Source organism: Pogonomyrmex barbatus, unplaced genomic scaffold (assembly GCF_055798465.1).
Source record: "Pogonomyrmex barbatus isolate J1 unplaced genomic scaffold, ASM5579846v1 scaffold24, whole genome shotgun sequence".
In the NCBI taxonomy this organism is placed as follows: domain Eukaryota; kingdom Metazoa; phylum Arthropoda; class Insecta; order Hymenoptera; family Formicidae; genus Pogonomyrmex; species Pogonomyrmex barbatus.
Genome location: NW_028297121.1, coordinates 237,827 through 256,707, shown reverse-complemented (window position 1 = coordinate 256,707; position 18,881 = coordinate 237,827). Strand labels below are relative to the sequence as shown.

Sequence of the window (18,881 nt, the reverse complement as noted above, 5' to 3'; positions counted from 1 at the left end):
ATTATATATAAATTATATATAAATTTTGAGGGGATAAATTTTAATGTACACATAAACGTTCATTTCTTGTATAAAAAATTGTACTATTATTACATATAAGTGTAAATAAATAATAAGTGCATACATTTTTAGCAACAAAAAGTTATATAATGATAATGTTTTTTAGACATTCAAGTTTTTTTTAATATTTAATAATTTACTTTAATAATTTATAGTTAAATACTTATTTAAATTTAAAAAAATTCATATTTTTTTATGAAGATTTCATGAACATTTTTACTTTTCTTAAATGTTACAAAATAAACATCTTTGAACTCTTATTAACATTTTATTTATAAAATACACCATATATTGCAATACGTACATATTAAATATCATAATTTTTAGAGGTAATTGTACAATTATAAAATAATATTATTAATTGTTATTAATATTATCTTTTGCAAATAAGTTTTTTAATAATGCCATTTTTTCTTCATGCCTTTCTTGTCTTTTAGCTTCCTTTTCTTTATGAATCTGTAGTAAAGTTTTAGCTAAAGTTAAATTTCTGTTTGTATATTTCTTATTTCTTAGTATTACATATTTGTGAAGAAGCATTCTCTTTAGCATTAATCACAACTTTATTAGCACTCTGTAAAATTTCTGGTTCAACACTATCATCTATAACAGTAATTTTTTTTATTTCATTTTCAAAACTTATTTTAATTCTTTTTGCACCAGAAATTGAGTTATTTGTAAGCATTATTAGCATTTTCTTTTGAGCATTGTTTTATAACGATTTTCACATTGAACATATGTTTTATTATGCCAAGATTTGCTTCTAAATCTTCCGCTATTTGTTGCCTTTTTATTTTTAAATTTTTTTATTGGCTCTACTAATTCTAAATTATTGGAATATTTATCTAATAGAAATGTCGTGCTTTCATCTGACCATTTGCTTTCATCAGAAGGTTGCTTTTCTCTTGATTTTTCTCTGAATGAATTGAAATCATCACTAGGCCATACATAACTGTCTTTAAGTAACTGATTCTATTCTATTCCATAATAATATCCAATTCACCTGTATTAATAAAATATATATTTATATTTACATATATAAAGATTATATATATATAATCTTTATATATGTAAATATAAATATATATTTTATTATATATATATTATTATATATATCTTGTCATAGTGTATGCAAAGCTGTGTTACATGGGTGCAATTAGATATAAAGTTATATACATGCAAATATGGATCTTAAAAAATAAAGATAAAAAGTTTGTATATGTTATCTGTTTCTTATTCTTTTGCGCATACCGGGAAATCAATAACATTGTTTTATTGTAGAGTCTTCTCAACATCCACATGAGCCATCTCGTCATGATGAACTCGTATGATGTTAGAAACCATGGACTCTGGCACAACGAATCGTAAGTTATCGTTTTCTTTTCTATATACCAAGCCTTCAGTTAATGCGTATTTATCACTGAGTTGTTTTTCTAAATCGTTTGCAATTTCTATTATTCTAGGATCAGCTAATTAACGAAACTCGAATTCTCTTTCCATGGGACGTTCATACTCCTCGGAACGGTTAAGAGCATCTACGTGCTGTATCTTATTTCCTGGTCGATGCACTACTTTAAATTGGTTAAATTTGTAAAGAGTCCATTTCGCTATCCTCGGATTCAAATTAACTTTGTTCATGGTATATACTAGCGCGTTGCAGTCCGTAACAACTTTGAAATCTATCCCATACAAATATAAATGAATTCTCTCTATTGCACAAACTATTGCGAACATTTCTAGCTCGTAGCTATGATAATGTTTTTCTGCTTGATTTGTAGATTAACTGAAATAGATTGACGCGGTGGCTGCCCAATTTCCGTTACGTTGCTTTTGCAATAAAATTGCGCCAAGTCCCCAATGGCTGGCATCCGTGTGAAGTTCTGTTTCTGCCGCAGGATTATACAAAGCTAATATGGGAAACGAGGTAAGTTTTTTTTCAAACGTTCAAATGACTCGACACATTGATCATCAAAATTAAATTCTACCTCTTTGTTCAACAAATTTTGAATAGGTCTTTAATTAAAAAATCTTTAATAAATTTCCTAAAATAGCTAATTAGACCTAAAAATCTCTGAACCTCATGCACATTGGATTGGACGGTTGCTTAAAATTTCTTACGGCTTCTGTATGTCGCGGATTAAGGGTTATCCCTTTTTCAGATATCCTAAGAATTCTATGTCTTTATGTAGAAATTGGCACTTCGAATAATTTACTTGAAATTTATATTTTTTCAGATAAGTAAGCGTTTCTGCGAGGACGGCTAAATTTTGCTCGACCGATTCAGACGGGATGAGTATGTCAGCTATATATACTATAATCTTTTCTTTCCTGATAATCAAGGACTTGTAACGTTTTTGGGATTCCACAGGGGCTTCTGAATATTCGAAAAGTGAATACCGATATTACCCTTCAGGGATCGCGAAACCAAAATATTTGGTTATTTTCATCATAAACTTTAATATGATGAAATCCTTTAGATCTAAGAGCGTAAAGCCCGATTTATCGACAATCTCGACAAACAATCCTCAATTATTGGGAACGGATACTTTTGTTTTATCACTCTGCTGTTCAGCGGTCTTAAATCGACACACAATCTAATGCTACCATTTTTCTTTCTAATAGGAATGAGCGCAGTAAGGCGAGATGCTCGGCTGGATTTTCCTTTCTAATAAATCATCCACGATCTCGCGCATTTGCAGCCGCTCTGCATAAGGAAAACGTGCGCGATGCAAAAGCATAAACTGAATTCTTTTGAGGTGAACGCGAACCGAATACCCATCATTAACAAGTATAATATTAGAGTCAATGGCCAATATGGTTTCCATCAGTCGTTTCTTAACCCAACAATCAAAATCAATCACGTCTTCTAAAATTTGTTCCAGATTATCAGACGTGTCTTCGACATAGAGAGGGAGATTGGCAAAAAGATGTACGTCAGTTTCGTCAACCGCCGTTCCATTCAATTTATATACCAAAGTAAGCTTCTCTTTAACTATCTCTCCCGAGAATTACGTCATCCAAAAATGATTTTTCATCGATGATGACATATTAACTGAGAATTTACGATTTTTCATGATGCTAATGATAAAATCAACTGGATTCCTTTTATATTTAATATAAAAGGCACTCTATTTAAATTAACTAAAGATCTATCTGTTGGCAAGAGACTCTTAATGCAAAGTTTAATTATATATTCATACACGCTAATGTTAACAAATGATACAGGACTTCCGGTGTCCATTAACGCTATTAGATTACATTTGTTATTATAAACAGAGTTTACTTGGATATACGGACTGGAGAGTTTCAAATGACCATCGTCATCCTCTGCAATCAAGGCCACAGCATCTTCCTTTGTGCCGTCAAATATTGCTGCTGCTGTCTGGACCAACTGCTGCTGACTGGCGCCACTTGCTCCACTCCTCTGCCGCGCGGCTGGACACTTCTACTGGTGATAGCCTTTCTTTTTACAAAAGAAACAGGTGAGTTCACCTCGCAGATTTTGTAGTGACCAAACTTTTCGCAGTTTCGACATGCGTTATCTTTCGGTTTAGCACCACTCGCGGACGCGAATGTTCTTTTATCTAAGTCCGACATCCCTTCCATGATGTTCCTCATTTTTTCCAGAAAAGTGTTCAGAGTGGTGTCGGCCACGGATAGTGCAGTGGCTCTCCATTGATCACGCCGCTTATCAAGAGATGGATCACATCCCTGGTTGGTAAATCGAGTTGTCTCAGTAACGCTAATTTTGCAATTACATATTGAAACATTTCCTTGTGGGGCAACCATTTTCGTGCTTCGGCCTTTTGCATGATTTTATAGAATGGAATCTTTTTTCCAAATACCTTGAAGAATTTCGGTTTCAATCCAAACCAAGATTCTATCGTTGCTCCGCTCTGAATGTCGTACCATTGCCTCGCGAACTTAACAAATTTGCTTGAGGCCGCTAGCAAGGTTGCATAGTCTGATGCTCCGTGCATCTGTAATACTTTATCGACTCTCTGAATCCAAGCGTTTACATTTTCATTTTCAGTGCCTCAACTCGAGGATTTGAGAGGCTATCTAAGAGAGCATTCCCGGATACCAAGCCCTCCCTCACTAGTATTTGTTCGAATTCCTGAGCGAGGAAGCTGCTTGCGAGCCGTTTGGTTCTGACCTCGGCTCTTCCTGATCGCCGTGATCGGTAGGTATGGGCGTTATTTTTAACGTATTACTATTTGTTCTGTTAATTTGTTGGAGTACTTGCGTAAAAAATTGTTGCTGACTCCGTTGCAACTCTTTTTGCTACTACAGAATCGATTTGGCTACTTGAGTCAGCGTATGGAGCACCGCTGTCATTACGTTGCTCCGTAAGCGTCAGTAAGTATACTAGGCCGGTTCTATCCCAGGTCCTCCGAGGGGGGGGCGGGGGTGAACGGAGGTCGCGGGGAAGAGGGGAAGGGAAGTCAGAGGCGGCGATCCTTTGAACTGAGCCGTGGGAAAGGAGGGGGTAGATAAGATAGTAGGATTCGGTGAAGGGGATACAAACAAGTGAATAAAAAAGTAAATAAACAAATAGATAAACAAGAAGATAAATACAAAAAGATAAATACAAAGATAAATACAAAAATACATAAAAACAAATAGATAAACAAATAGAAAATTGCGACTCGAAGGACATGACGTCACGGGAGGGGGCCGCCGCCGCCGCCGCCGCGCCCATCGCCACCGCCGCGCTACCCGATACCATGTTCTTTCTCTATACTTACCATTTATGCGTCTCTCTCCCTTCTTCCAGACTCTTTTCCGTAATGATTTTTGACTTTTTTGAATTACATGTGTTTATATATGTGTTGTAAAAAGAACATTTTTTTACAGAAGAGTATAAAAATATGTTTTAGCAATTTGTGTTTTGGATGGCGGGGAAAAAGAATAAAAATAATTCGTATATCATATTTAGTTATTTTATTCATGGTTATCTGATCACCAATTAAATAATTTGAATACATTTTGTAATGCGCAATCAGTATAGAGATATCCGCATCGCATAGTATTATCAGCGTCCAGATTGTTTAGAGAATCTATGTCTTCGTAATCAGCATCCAGAGTTTCGATGTATACGCGCTCATCGTCCAGAAGCAAATTCCACAACCATTGTCGTTTTTCATGTCCCTTGATATATAACAGCATCGTCGTTGTCATCATCTTTCGTCCCGTGCACAGCCTTTGTAATCAAACTCTTAGCTTTGCTGTATGAAATCGTTCCGTCGTCCCATCGCAGTTTATGATGATGTATCACCCAGCGTGCGCAAGACTTGTCGGCACTTGCGAAGAAATGCCATGGTATAGGGCTTGTGAAAATGTAGTAAGAGAGAACGGTCCGTTCTTTGAGAACAGCAAACTCCTTTACAACAAACTGTCCTCCAACGAGAAAACCTTGCAGGTATACGAACGATGGCACGACCATGACGAGCAATTTTTGGAGACTGCGGTCGATTTCGATGTATCGTAGATTTCATTGTCTCTCTCTCTCTCTCTCTCTCTCTCTCTCTCTCTCTCTCTCTCTCTCTCTCTCTCTCTCTCATGTGCCAGCGATGCTCTTAGGTGATCTTGCGTACAACATTGGTCAACGGATTGTAGTGAACCACGCGATCATGTATAATGAGACAGTACGCGGTAGTATTCATCGGTACGTTCTCTTTAGTCTCAAATTCCAATCTCACGTCCACAGTTGCGCTCTTGACCGATTCGTTTTGTCGAGAACAATCGATGATTACGAATGGACCATTATGTAGAAAAGACGAGACTCGGCTCGAGATATTTGTATCCGTAGTAACCCTTACAGAAACACGCGTACATTTCATACAATACGGACCATCTGTTTTTGTCAAAATCAAGATTCATATCGTCGTACGGATAACATTCCGAGTTCAGATAGAGTTTCACGTTGGTCAAGTTGCAGTCGTCGAATCGGCTCGTGTCCTCAGCCATGACATTTTTGCGACCTGCTTGCAGAGCGAAGATGACGTATCACGATTTCTCGAGCTGAGTAGCGGTCTTGATGGCCCACGAATGCTTGGTTGTACGCTGTAACAGCGGAAATTCGTACAGATCCCACGAGCGAAAAGCCATGCTCAAGTATCGTCCGCTCTCCAAAGTGCGCAGCATCGATGTTTTTTTATCTCGCTCAATAACACGTGCGGCATTCGCTATTGTATCTTGAATAAGTCGACCACGGGATCCAACGTCGAATTTCCCATCAGGCAATTGTTGTCGTTACGCGATCGTATCAAGATCAATTCGTGACGAGCGTTGATTACCACGCGTCTGTAATCCTCGCAGAATCCCAACAGTGCGTAGAGAGGTACGCAAAAGTTAAAATATCCATCCGCGTTAGTACGCGCATCCCAGCCGGCATTCCTCAGAATCACGCTTCTGTCGGATGATGTCGTTACGTAATGTTTGAGCGTGCTGGTTATGCCCATGTTTCTGTTACGATCAATCTCCACACCATCAAGCTCGTATCGAATCTCATCGAACAGGAACGCGACAAAATTATTTCCCAACACCACATCAGATCCTTCGACAACTCTGTTCTTCGTTAGTTTTCCCTCGATATATAGAAAGCTTTCGTACGGCAATGTGTACAGATCCTGTTGCTGTATGGGTATTCTTATCTCATCGCTGTACCCGAACGTCATATTGGCGAACGGGTTATACGCATGAGTCTCAATCTTGACGATGCGATCGTCAAAGATTGGCTCGTCTTCGATGTTTAGGATATCAGTCATTTCACAAGTTGCGCATCGCGAATCCTAAAGCTTGTAAAAATTTAACGTTCGACGCGTTAAGTTTCTTCCTTTTCGTGACGCAGCCGGATAAGCGAATATTGTCGATCGATGTTTTCTTTGTAAAAGATGCGTTATCTCTCTGTGTATGCTTCGCTTCGTTCAACACGAGCATCTCAAATGTCACACTCGCGTTATCGCTGTCGCCGTCATACGTGCAATCTGACGGTGATCTCTTCTCCTCTGAAATCGGCAATCGTTCGTTCTGGTCAACAATGCGTATCGTTAGCTCCGTAATGCTCCGTACGATGACTGGCAGGTAAATGATCTGCATCGGCCTTTCCGATATCTTATATTCTGGCACGCTCGGCGAAAATTCGTGTATCGTGTGCACACTTTTGTCGTTGCTGTATGCGCCCGCGGTCACGTTTCACTCTACACGGATAATGTTTACGTTCATTATGTTGATCGACACGTCTGATTCGTGCCACCTTCGCGGTTACAGTATACGCCTCGAGAAACCCAGCAGTGATCCAATATTATGGGGCTTGTTAAAGTTTATTCTGTAGACGCATTTAATCTCACACCTCATCGTGTTGTAATTTGCGCGGAGCACTATCGGGTATTCTCCAATCTCGTCATCGTCGCGCGCGGTATCACCAGCGTTACCCTCGGGCGCGTCGCGTCGCGGACGTTTCCGTAAAATCTCACGTTTCAAAAATTCATTTATGGCATGCAGTTCATACGACCCCTCGGGAATCGTAATTTCTACGTCGTCTTTGCCAAAATAAAATATATTGTTCGAAGCGTTTACATTCGGTATCATGTGATAAGTCTCTAAAATTGTTAGACCAGGCTCGTAGTCATCATCGCTCAAATCTATGGCTGGAAAGTAATTTGTCGCGAGAACGCTGCTCTTCCCGTTCAGCGTAAGCGTCAGCGACATGATGGAAAAAGCGTTCGACGAATACTGAGACGCCGCGACATTTTGTCGGACTTTTTAAATTCACGCACATCAACTGTTTTGGAGACGAAACCACAAGCACAGCTGTCCGCAGACGCTCTGATCGTACGTCTGATAGGACGTTCGATTGTACTCTATCATAGCATCGTTTCCGAAATATCGTATCAGTTCCTTGGGCGGTCGAAGATTACCAAAACTGTCAAAGTACACAACGTGATTGTTTCTCTTTGCGTACGCTACCCAATGAGTGCCGGGACCCGTCGTGTCGTCCAGATTTACGATACCGCTCTCTTTTCGACGCGCGCCGCTAATCGGTAATGCGTCACGCATAAAAACGCCTCTAAAGTATGATACGCGCATACGCTTCGCCAGCTGGTCCAATTGTACGTTGGTGATTACACTCGTAGGTATTTTTATCGTCTCTTTGGCGTTTTTTTTTCTTTTTTTCTTTTTTTCGCTGTTACGCCTTGTTCGCGTTTGTACGGAGCGAGATATAGTCCCCGTCCGTATTTGTACGGAGGGAGATACAGTCCCTATCCGCGCGTTTCCATCGCGCGACGTTGCAGTTCCTCGAGTTGACGTTGCGCGACTTTCCTGTCGTTTACCGCTTTCGCCACGCTGGTCGCTTCGCCGATCAAAGATTCGAGCGCGCTCAAAATTAGCAAAATCGGTAACACACCACCTCGTTTCGCCGTTGGAAGTATTCGTTTCTTTTTTTTTGCCGGCTTTTTTCTTCGCCTTCACATCCATGCCGATCTTGGTTTTGGCTTTCATCGCTGTCCAAACGGCTGCAGCTGCAGCTTTCTCGCTCAGAGCCGAATCTCTCGCGATGACGCGTCCTAAGGCTTTATCGGCGAGTACCTTGTCCGCCGCGTGTCTGTCGGTGAGATCGTTGCTCTGAGAATACGCAATGTCGTGTTCACGGCACGCCGCGTGGATTTATTCAGTGGATTTATGCTCGTTTCACCTCTGGCTAATCGCTTTTTCACCCGAGTACCCAGATCGCAAAACTGATAGCCGGGGATATGTAGTTCGAAAGGAAGCGCGTTTATCGCTCGATTGAGCAGACCTCCACCACAGCTTTTGTTCAACGTTGCTGCTGACATGCGCTACAATCCTTTATCTTCGGTGCAGGACCGTCTATATGATCTCGATCCCACGATTGATTATAATGCTCGACGCAGCGACGATAGGTTTAAACCTCCAAATCCGCCTTTATATGTTCCGGAAGCTTGTCCCACACGTGATCGATATAATTACCGCACACGCGTAACAGTATGACCTTCGGTATATATTGCAACTGCTCAGCGCTCAAATCCCGAATATCGGAGGGATGCGACAGCGCGAGATACATTTTTGCTACTGAGCGATTCGCGATTTCGCGCGCCTATAAATAGGCGTTCGATCGAAGCCTAGATAAGTAGTGCGAACATGAAATTTGTACGGCAGCCGCTGATGATACGCGTCGCGAACTGTGACGAGAGCGCGAATGATGGGAGACATCGCGATGGAGCGCAAACATGGTGAAATGTTACCGAGTACTATACGCGCCATCATTTGCGGGCCGTCGAATTTTGGTAAAACCAACGTTCTCATAAGCTTGCTCGAGAGTCCGCACGGTGTACGTTTCGAGAATGTGTACGTATATTCGAAATCGTTGCAACAAAATATCGATATCTCGAAACTTTGTTGATATCGATAGAAGAAATCGACTATTTTACGTTCTCCAATAACAGTGACATCATTCCACCGCGAGGCACGTCCCAACTCGATCTTCGTCTTCAACGACGTTGCATGCGATAAGCAAGATGCTATGAGAGAATACTTTTCGATGGGCCGCCACTCGAACGTCGATTGCTTCTATCTCTGTCAGACGTACGCGAAGATACCTAAACATCTGATACGCGACAATGCGAACCTGCTGATTCTGTTCAAACAGGATGGTACCAACTTGAAACATGTTTACAATGATCACGTGAATACCGACATGTTATACGATGAATTCTGTGCGTTATGCCGCGATTGTTGGCAGCGCGAGTACGGATTTCTAGTGATAGATAAGGACAGTCCGCTTATCAATGGACGATACAGAAAGGAATGTAATACGTTCGTGGTACTGTAACGTGGTTAATCGATGTCGATACGTCAAGCAGGCAACATGGATAACATCAAAAATCGCGAGAAAATAGCGAAATAGATTGCGAAAACGAGCGATTCGATTCGCAAAAAATATCGCGCTTTAAATATTGATAAAATAGCTGAAGATACAGCGTTGGAGAAACGCTTCAAGCCCATCGTCGAACCTCTAAAACAGATTGTTGAAAAAACCGAGAAATCTCAATCGATTGAAAAAGAATCAAAGGATCTCGGTATTAAGAAAAAACGAAAACGTGAAGACAGCGATGACGACAACGATAACGATATTACTACTACTGACAAGAATTCATATTGGACGGATGTTGGATGGTTGAAATTAACGCCGCAGTCTAAAAAAATGACGTACAACGAAAGAATTGAAAGCCGCGTCAGATTCACTCGTGTTCGAGTCTATACCGATACAACCATCGAAAGACCCACTGAAAGAACTACCACTGTTCCTGCAAAAGGAAGATGTTTTCGAAACAAAAGACATCAGTGAACCGTCATTCGAAACAATCATCAAACGGACTCTGCAAACGCAACAAGATCGAGAGGCGTTGCATAATCAGCTGGGACCATTCGGACAAAAGTACGTAAGCCCTCTCCTCGATGATAATGGAAAAAAACGATACATTTGATTGCGTATACGGTGTTTATTTCGATAAAAACAGTGGTGGGATGCTTGGTGACAAGAAATTTGACGTTGATAAAAATGACGTTGACTCCATAATCATAGACAATGTGAGATACAATGGTACACCAGGATTGTACGAATTGATCTTCAAGAGACTTCCCGATGACGCAGTTTTTACCGAGAATGACAAACAAACGTATAAAAGTATATTGTTAACAACAAATGCTCATAGACGTGGTCACAGCGCCCATAATCCCATCAAGGGCAATAGGAGATTCAAGTATATTAACATCATCGCTCCGCTCGTATCTATATATGGAAGTAGCGGTAAAAAGGGTGCAGGCATGAGCAATATACCAACCGCCATGAAATTAAACGACAACAAGATCGATTACGTGCATTGGAACGATCCCAATGAGCTGGTGGATCGACTCTGATTGCTCGACGCTTCGCACCGAGTTGGTAACAACGCTCACGACAACGAGATGCTGTCGATCATCGAGGAGCTTTGCGAAGCCGGCATTATTATAAATTAATCGCGTATCGACAAAACGAGCCAGTCGATTAACGTCAGTGAGGAAAAAAACAATTTTAAATTGTATATCTTATTTACTATTAAACATCGTCGAAACATGCGATCCGATGGACGTGAAAAAAAATGTTAGTTCCGAGAGGCGACGACTCGTTGAGGAATTGCACGCTCCGGCGAGGAGAAATTTTCCGCGAAGACGTGTTATAATTCGGGGATACAATGATCTGTGGCAGGCTGACATCGTCGAGATGCGTTCGTACTCGAGTTTCAACAGAGGTCATCACTACATACTCACCGTCATCGATGCGTTGAGCAAGTACGCCTGGGCCGTACCGCTCAAGAGCAAGGTCGGAAGCGAGACAGCTAACACTATCGCTAAGATAATTCGAGAGAGCGGAAGATGCCCGAGAAACTTGCAAACGGATATGGGAAAGGAATTTTACAATGTCGATGTGCAAAAGTTCTTGAAAAAACAACGTTAATCATTATTCCACGTGTTGAAGGCATCGATCGTCGAGCGATTCAATCGCATGCTTAAGAACGACATGTGGAAGATGTTTACGCTCAACGGCACTTACAAGTAGGTCGACGCGCTACCGCGTCTCGTGTCAGATTACAACGCGCGCAAGCATCGCACTATCGGCATGCGACCCGTTGACGTAATTCCCGCGATCGCCAAAAGACTCTTGGATACGGTATACAGCACGATAAAGATCGCAGGTCCAGCAAAATTCAAAAGTAGGCGAATCGGTACGCGTGAGCAAGTACAAGACAGTTTTCGAAAAAGGTTACACGCCAAATTGGATCACCGAGGTATTTAAGATCGTTAAAGTGCAGCGTACTAATTCCGTAACTTATCTGCTCGAGGACTATCGCGGAAAAGTCGTCGCGGACGCGTTCTATGAGCACGAATTGCATCGCGCGACTCATCCGGACGTGTATCTCGTGGAGAAAGTACTACGCAGGAAGGGGGACAAGATTTACGTCAAGTGGCTGGGATTCGATAGATCGCATAACTCATGAATAAACAAAAGCAGTGTGATTTAATTCATTTTTTATTTTTACAATGTATTAAAAAATAAATATACAATGTATAATACAATGTATACATAAAGAGTTTTTTTCTTCCATTACATCTTAGTAAAACCACCCTCACCGCGTACATCTTTGCTCTGAGTCCGACGAATTCTGTCATTATCGCACCGTTATTCTCATCCTTCATTAGACCGGGTACTTTTTTATTCACGAGAGGCATCCCGTACGCATTGTCCGGTGGATAATCGCTCGTATCGAATTTAGCGATATCGCGTTTCATCGTCTCGTACACATCGTCACATTCGATGTGATATACAAGACTGTCCGTGTACATGATCTTACATTTCTCGCGATACAGCGGTGACATGTATTCGTGGTGAAATTCGTACAAGCAGATTTTCGATATGTCGAGTATACACATACCCACGTAAATCGGCTTGTTGAATTTCATCTCGAGTTTACGCAGTTCGATGGCGATTAAGTTTTCCGCAAAGACGCTGCGGCTGTGGAAATTTGGTTTCACGATCATTGCTTTCGCGCTATACCGTCCATCCCATTTGGTCAAAAGTTTAACGTCGACGTGATTGCGCACATTGTTTTACCGAATATCGCGTTGTTCATTAATTTGTACAAATTTTTTTCGAAATTGTTTTTTGCGCACGTTCTAAAGTGTGTATTGATTTCGATGTAATCGCGGAGCTAGGCGGATTGAACAAATTGTAGTACGCAATGTATGTTTGCGATACGAAGACCATAGCGCGTACATTGCTGCAGGTTGCGATAATGGATGACGTACCGCTTCTTATCGTATAACGTCGCGAGAAGTTTATCCTGCCGCGTGCCGGGTAGTTTATCGCGTATCGGACAGAAAGGTAGGTCAGTGTATCGATCGTGCAAATGATGCGGATACTCGAGATCGACCTCGAGAATAAAACCCGTAGGCGAATCCGGAGCGATCGCGCTCGCGTCAAAGTTCTCAACGTCTTCATCCATCAAAATTCGGCATAGGGCGGTTTGATACATCGCCCATCCGTACAGATTGTTCACGTCGTAGTACAACAAATACGACGACGTCGTACGAACGCATGTACTTGTTATTGGCCTACGTATCTGCCGGAACATTGACTGAGACCGCCGCGTATACCGCGTTCGATAAACATAACCATATCGATGTCGGTGAGCAACTCAAATTTTACACGCGTATGTTTCAGCATGGCGTGCCACGTGAAACCTGGCAATGTGTAGTAATGAGCGGGATCGAGTTCATAACTCGCGACGCAACTTTCGTGGAAATTTTCAAAAACGTCGGCCAATAACAAGACATCGGTCTTGAGATATAGATCGCTGTATTCGCCGAGCGTTCGGATGGAGAACCACTGCCAGTTCGCGGCGTGCGCGTAATTATTCTTCGACACCGTATCACCGGTCAATGAGCTATAGAATGATTCGCGCGATGGTAAACGCGTGTCCTGCAGCTTGTCCGCGCGATCCACGTATTCGTGGGGAAAGACACCTTTACGCGCCAACAAGTCAAAATCTTCGTTTAATACTGTGGAAAATTCGGAACGTAAAATTTTCAATTTTTCTTTCGTTAGAAAAGATGCCAATTTATCGAGGCTAGTATTTAAAAATTTGTATGAATCTATGAACCGCAGGCGTACGCAATTTCGTGAATCTGATCTCTCGGTGATATCTTGAATATGTTTTGTAAACGAAATATATTTTTCTTTTGTTATCGGCAGCACGTCGATCCTGCCTTCGAATACCGTAGCTATTTCTGTGATGATAAAGTGCGCGTCATAACCGGATAAATTGTGAAATACTATGGGAATGCAATATGAACTTTTATAATTTAGATTACAATTTGAGTGCGCGGGACCACGGTAACGACCGGTAAGATGGCAATGATCGCGTACCCGCGTGTCGTCCGACGCAAATGATTTTTCACAAATATGACAACACATCGCGCTACGATATGCCTCCCACTACTCTCTCGACAATGTTTCCATGGGGACATTCGCGGATAACAGAATTTTTACTTGATGCGCCAAATCTTCGAATTGCCGAACGAACCACGCAACGCAATTTTCGCCGCGACGAAATCGTATACCGATAACGTATCGTCGTACGAGTATCGCACGTAGTATCCGATGCTAAATACCTCGTGCTGCTGCTAAGTGTACGATGCATCTTCCTTCTCTGCCGGTTCTTCGCCGTAGTACACACTCCAAGTCCGCGTAAACAATGAATGGAAGTCGTTCCTTATTTGTGTGGTTCTTGAATTCGAGCCACTTGTCGTCCTCGCTCGGCAGTCGGATGGCGCAATTGTTTATTTTTTCGCAGTCCGTTGTATGTGACTGCAATTTTTCAGACGAACTGAAGTAATGTAGACATCTGCAAACGGAAAATATGAGTTTGTAATAAATAATTTTATAAGAGAAATAATAAAATTTGTTCAAATACATACCGGTCGCAAAAGTATTTCTTGTGTTCTTTTTTACTCAGTTGCGAGCTCACAAGACAGGACAGATCTTTGATGTACGCGAAATGTCTCGCGTTGTCATCGCACGGATCCTGCACGTACAATAGATTTGCGTGTTTCTCCATCTTCTTATCTGTTAACCGTATCGGGAGAATCTCCTTTCCTCCCTCGAAACCGTAAACATTGATTGAGATGTCATTGATTCGTTCAAACTTCTTTATTTAATCTAACGTCATCGGAAACGTAATGTCTTGGAGATTTAATATTTAACACTGTCGTATAATGCGGATACGACAATTCCCGATTCGTATGCCTTTCGACCGGATGCAGAGCCGCGACCACCGACCACGCGAAACACGCGTTGTCCTTGGATCGTACGTTGATCACCGCTCGCTTTAACATAATTTCCGCGGTAATTCGATGTAACATCCCGCATGCATTTGATTATATTTGTTCACGTTTATAGTTAAATTTAGAATTCGCGACAACGCCCATCCACTATCGCGTTCTTGGAATTCTTCAAGCGACGCCAACGTGGGTTCGATAACGTACTGCTCGTATCACTCATCCAAATTTGAAAGAGTTCACTATTTTTATTGTTTATACTTTTGTTTGCGCGTTTATCGCCCGTCACAAACTCGCCGTTAAATGTGTTCACTTTCACACTATCGTGTCTGTACAATGTCTCGCATTCGCTCGAGCACTACACCACTAGCGTCTTCTAAAAATTTTCGCGACTCGATATAGTCCACATTGATCACCGCACCAGTCAATATACGGCTTTCAAATGTCGTATCGATTTCTCGCCAAATGAGAGATCCAGTGTCTACTCGCGTACTCACCACCAACGTGCACGAAACATCTTTCTAGTTGTACTTTTGCACCCGCGAGTCGCGCGATCCTCGCCACCACAGATTGTCTATTTGCAACGGTGAGTCGAGGACGTTTAACACGGTTAAGTTCCTCGAGTTGTTCGACGCACTCGTCACAGCGTTGCAACCACGCGAAACACTCCACCAAGGTAGCGACTTGGCTGCACTGCTCCAGCAGCTCGCGTTCCACTCGCTCTAGGTGTTCCATATTGCAAAATCTTGATTCTTTTAAATTGTTATACTGTCTCATCAAAACAATTTTATATTTTTTTACTTTCTTTTTTTTCTTTTCTCTATAGCTGCTTTAACTCGAAGCCAGTATATAAAGCGTTGTATTTCCGACATGTCCGGAGATTGATGGGAATAGAACAAGACGCTCCACCGAAATACTGTGGAAATTAAATATATAATATTGCACAATATTGGAAAAAAAGAGAAAAAAATTAAAAAAATGCAGTTGAAACTTACGCGTTACATTCCGTCTTTTGTTTTTCGCCATTGTACGGTGCGCTGCTTCCTTTGGCGGAATACATTGCGTGTTGTTTGAATGATGGAGGAGCGGAATACCTTTTTTGTGCAGATCGTTCGATGGAGGACTGATCGCATAAATTTTTGACATGGCAAACCGTTAATCTCCCCCCTTCCTCTCCCTCCTTTTTTCTAGGAATTTCATTGTTGCAATCAAACATGTTCGCAAAGGAGCGCGATGACGTTCAAATTTTTTTCTAGGAAGAGCCCGCGAAAAGATAGCTCTTCGTAGAAATCGATATACGTGTCGCGGCGTGGAGGAGCGCCGATACTCAGGCTGCTATAAACAAATGGGGGAGATCTATGATGATGCTCCGACAAAGGGACAAAGAAATTGTCGATAATATATAATAGGCTATGGAGTGTGCAGGATCACAGTAGATGGAAGTCTAATGTGTGTGAAAAAAAGAGTTGACGGTGAAAATGGATAATGTGTTAAATATAGAAAATATGTTTAATATGGATGAGGAAGACTTTGTGAATATAGTGGACGAAGTGTTTGGAAATGAAGAAGAAACGGAGATTGACAATATTGACAATATTGACATTGATATTGAAGACGAAGAGTACGCATTGTCTGACGATAGCAATTACGTAAGTGATCAAAGTGATGATCTTACGGATTATGCAGAAAAAATTGTTACCCGTTCGGAACTCCTTGCGTTGAATAATAATAAAAAGTATTGTTCAATACAATTTTATTATTCAACGGATGGTGCACTAACTCTATGTGCCGAATGCATGGTTCGTCTGGCGGACATTGACATTGGAGTATTGTATGCCGTTAGGAAGCACGAGATAGATACTCTCAATGCGCTAAACAGTCGATTTTGCTCCAATTGCCAACAATCCGTCTGTGTGATAATGCCATGCAACATGTGCCCAATTTGCACAAATTCAAAAAAAGATAACATTGTGAACGAGTCATATGCAAGTGCTGGAAAAGTGTGATGTGATAAAAAAACAATATGGAAAGGTCATTGAAAGAATTAACAAGTTCTCCGTTATGGGACTCAATCTCTCATCTACCAGTGAACGTGGCGGTATATTTTATAAAGAGACACTATACTCCAACTCCCCATTTCCCGATTCCTCGTCCAAGAGTTAAGGGACGCTACAATTCGACTCTCTGCTTCTCTGCTCCTTCTGACAGAGCGGAAATAATTCTGGAGGCGTGCACGTATTATCATTATAGAGGACACACATACAATATATTACTACCCCTCTCGCGACAAAAAGTAGCAGAGATAATTCCAAGAAGCGAGGATAATCATATATGGTTGTCTCTATAGCGTCGCGCGGTGCGCTTACTGAGCAGACATTACATTCTGACGGCCACGGATTACAAATTTCTGGAAATTGGAATCAACGTTGATCCACGAGCTACGTGGAAAGATTGCTCTGGGAGATCATCGGGGACAGGAATTGATACTGTCTCTCGAAACGTGGAAGGGACTCTACGAGCAGCGATGGAATATCTATAAATTGTTGCTAAACGATTACAAAGACAATTTTATAAGCGTCGGTCTGTTAATCAGAAATTTGTCTGATGAACGACGTTACACTCGTACATCTTGAATCTTTGAACGTACGCGTAACGATGATCGAATCGACCCTGCGCCGTATATTTGATCTGGACGAATGTATCGATATGACGTTCGATCGACTCGTCAGATTCGTCGATACGATACCAAGTATACGCGATTCTCCAATATCTGTTGTAATCCTGAGGAAGTGCTGAACGCGATACGTGATTGCGATATCTTCGATAGACGTCAACTCGTCGATTACGAGCTGTTAACTTTAGTTTTTAGTGTATAAGAAAAATGTGAATAAAATTAAAATAAAAAAAAATTTTACACTTAAATGTATCAATTTGTTTAAAACTATAAACATATATAATATGCAAAAGACATGTATTTCTTTCATTTCTTTCTTCCCCACCATAAAATAATTAGAAAAATAACATTCGCCATAAGAGAGAGAGAACCGCAACGGAAGAGATAATAGGTATACGAGAGAGATATTTATTTTTTATTCGATAGGCGGTGGCGGCGGTGGGCGCGGCGGTGGCGGCGGCGGTGGCGGCGGCCTCCCCCCTCTGACGTCATGTCCACGCGCAATTTTTTTATATCACCTTCGCCGCCCGTTTTGTTTATATCGCCTTGCTATTTTATCCTATTTGTTTATCTCACCTCGTTTCGTCTTTCTTCACTATCCCCCTCCCCCCCCGTGACGTCATGTCCTTCGAGTCGCAATTTTCTATTTGTTCTATGTATTTATCTTCTTGTTTATCTATTTGTTTATCTACTTTTTTATTCACTTGTTTATATCCCCGAATCCTACTATCTTATCTACCCCCTCCTTCCCCATGGCTCAGTTCAAAGGATCGCCACTTCTGACTTTCCCCTCCCCTCTTCCCCGTGCCTCCGTTCCCCCCCGCACACCCGCACTCCCCTCGGAGGACCTGGGTTAGAACCGGCCTAGCATACCTACTAGCGTCGACTCCGACGAACCTCCGGCTTCTTCTCTGGTCATTTCTGCCGGACCATACTTGGTCACATGCGCCAGAATCGATTCTGTGAGGACCACCCTGTTTTCTGACACAGGAAGGCGAAAACGACGCGCCTCTTTCTAGAGTTGATCCAGCGTCGCTCTCTCGAGCATTGCTCAATCCATCGCCCGCGTCTTCGATATCATCTGCTGCCACTATCACTACACTGCTCCGTGGCATACCACTCCGACTTTCGCGCGACTTACTTTTGTGGACATGTGAGCTGTATCCTACTTCTGAATTTTAATAGCTGTAAGCTAATTGTTTTAAATTGTATTTAAATTTAAATAAAGTCAGTTGTCAGGAGTTCGAGTTCG

At 41.6% G+C, this 18,881-nt stretch overlaps 2 protein-coding genes and 1 pseudogene across 4 annotated transcripts in view; 1 reads left to right on the top strand and 2 right to left on the bottom strand.

The window, feature by feature from the left end:
* Positions 1-417: 417 nt before the first annotated feature.
* LOC148936289 (uncharacterized) lies at positions 418-1,695 on the bottom strand (annotated as a pseudogene).
* LOC105423542 (uncharacterized) overlaps positions 1,527-18,881 on the top strand; it is a 41,430-nt gene continuing 24,075 nt past the window's right edge. The window contains exons 1-9 of one of the 3 annotated variants that reach the window (XM_089078605.1): positions 1,527-1,696; positions 1,836-1,981; positions 2,292-2,350; positions 2,680-2,845; positions 2,940-3,033; positions 3,334-3,539; positions 3,685-3,771; positions 4,091-4,240; positions 4,351-11,526. In XM_089078605.1, coding sequence (XP_088934731.1) covers positions 3,368-3,539; positions 3,685-3,771; positions 4,091-4,212 — 381 coding nt within the window. In that variant the 5' untranslated portion in view covers positions 1,527-1,696; positions 1,836-1,981; positions 2,292-2,350; ... (1 more) ...; positions 2,940-3,033; positions 3,334-3,367 and the 3' untranslated portion in view covers positions 4,213-4,240; positions 4,351-11,526. Of the gene's footprint in view, positions 1,697-1,835; positions 1,982-2,291; positions 2,351-2,679; positions 2,846-2,939; positions 3,034-3,333; positions 3,540-3,684; positions 3,772-4,090; positions 4,241-4,350; positions 11,527-12,361; positions 18,817-18,881 lie in introns of those variants that run through there. The other 2 variants (XR_016139660.1, XR_016139659.1) reach the window with 2 other exon arrangements.
* LOC148936288 (uncharacterized) lies at positions 14,282-14,735 on the bottom strand. The gene is made up of 2 exons (XM_089078573.1): positions 14,596-14,735; positions 14,282-14,522 (listed from the first exon to the last, which is right to left on the bottom strand). Exons 1-2 carry the CDS (start codon positions 14,733-14,735, stop codon positions 14,282-14,284), a joined length of 381 nt encoding a protein of 126 aa, XP_088934699.1.

Excerpts from the sequence above, each read along its gene's own strand:
- LOC148936288 (XM_089078573.1), bottom strand. The coding sequence starts at position 14,735 with ATGGAGAAACACGCAAATCTATTGTACGTGCAGGATCCGTGCGATGAC. Across the intron at positions 14,523-14,595 it reads AAGAAATACTTTTGCGACCG|ATGTCTACATTACTTCAGTT; the intron begins GTATGTATTTGA and ends TTCCGTTTGCAG.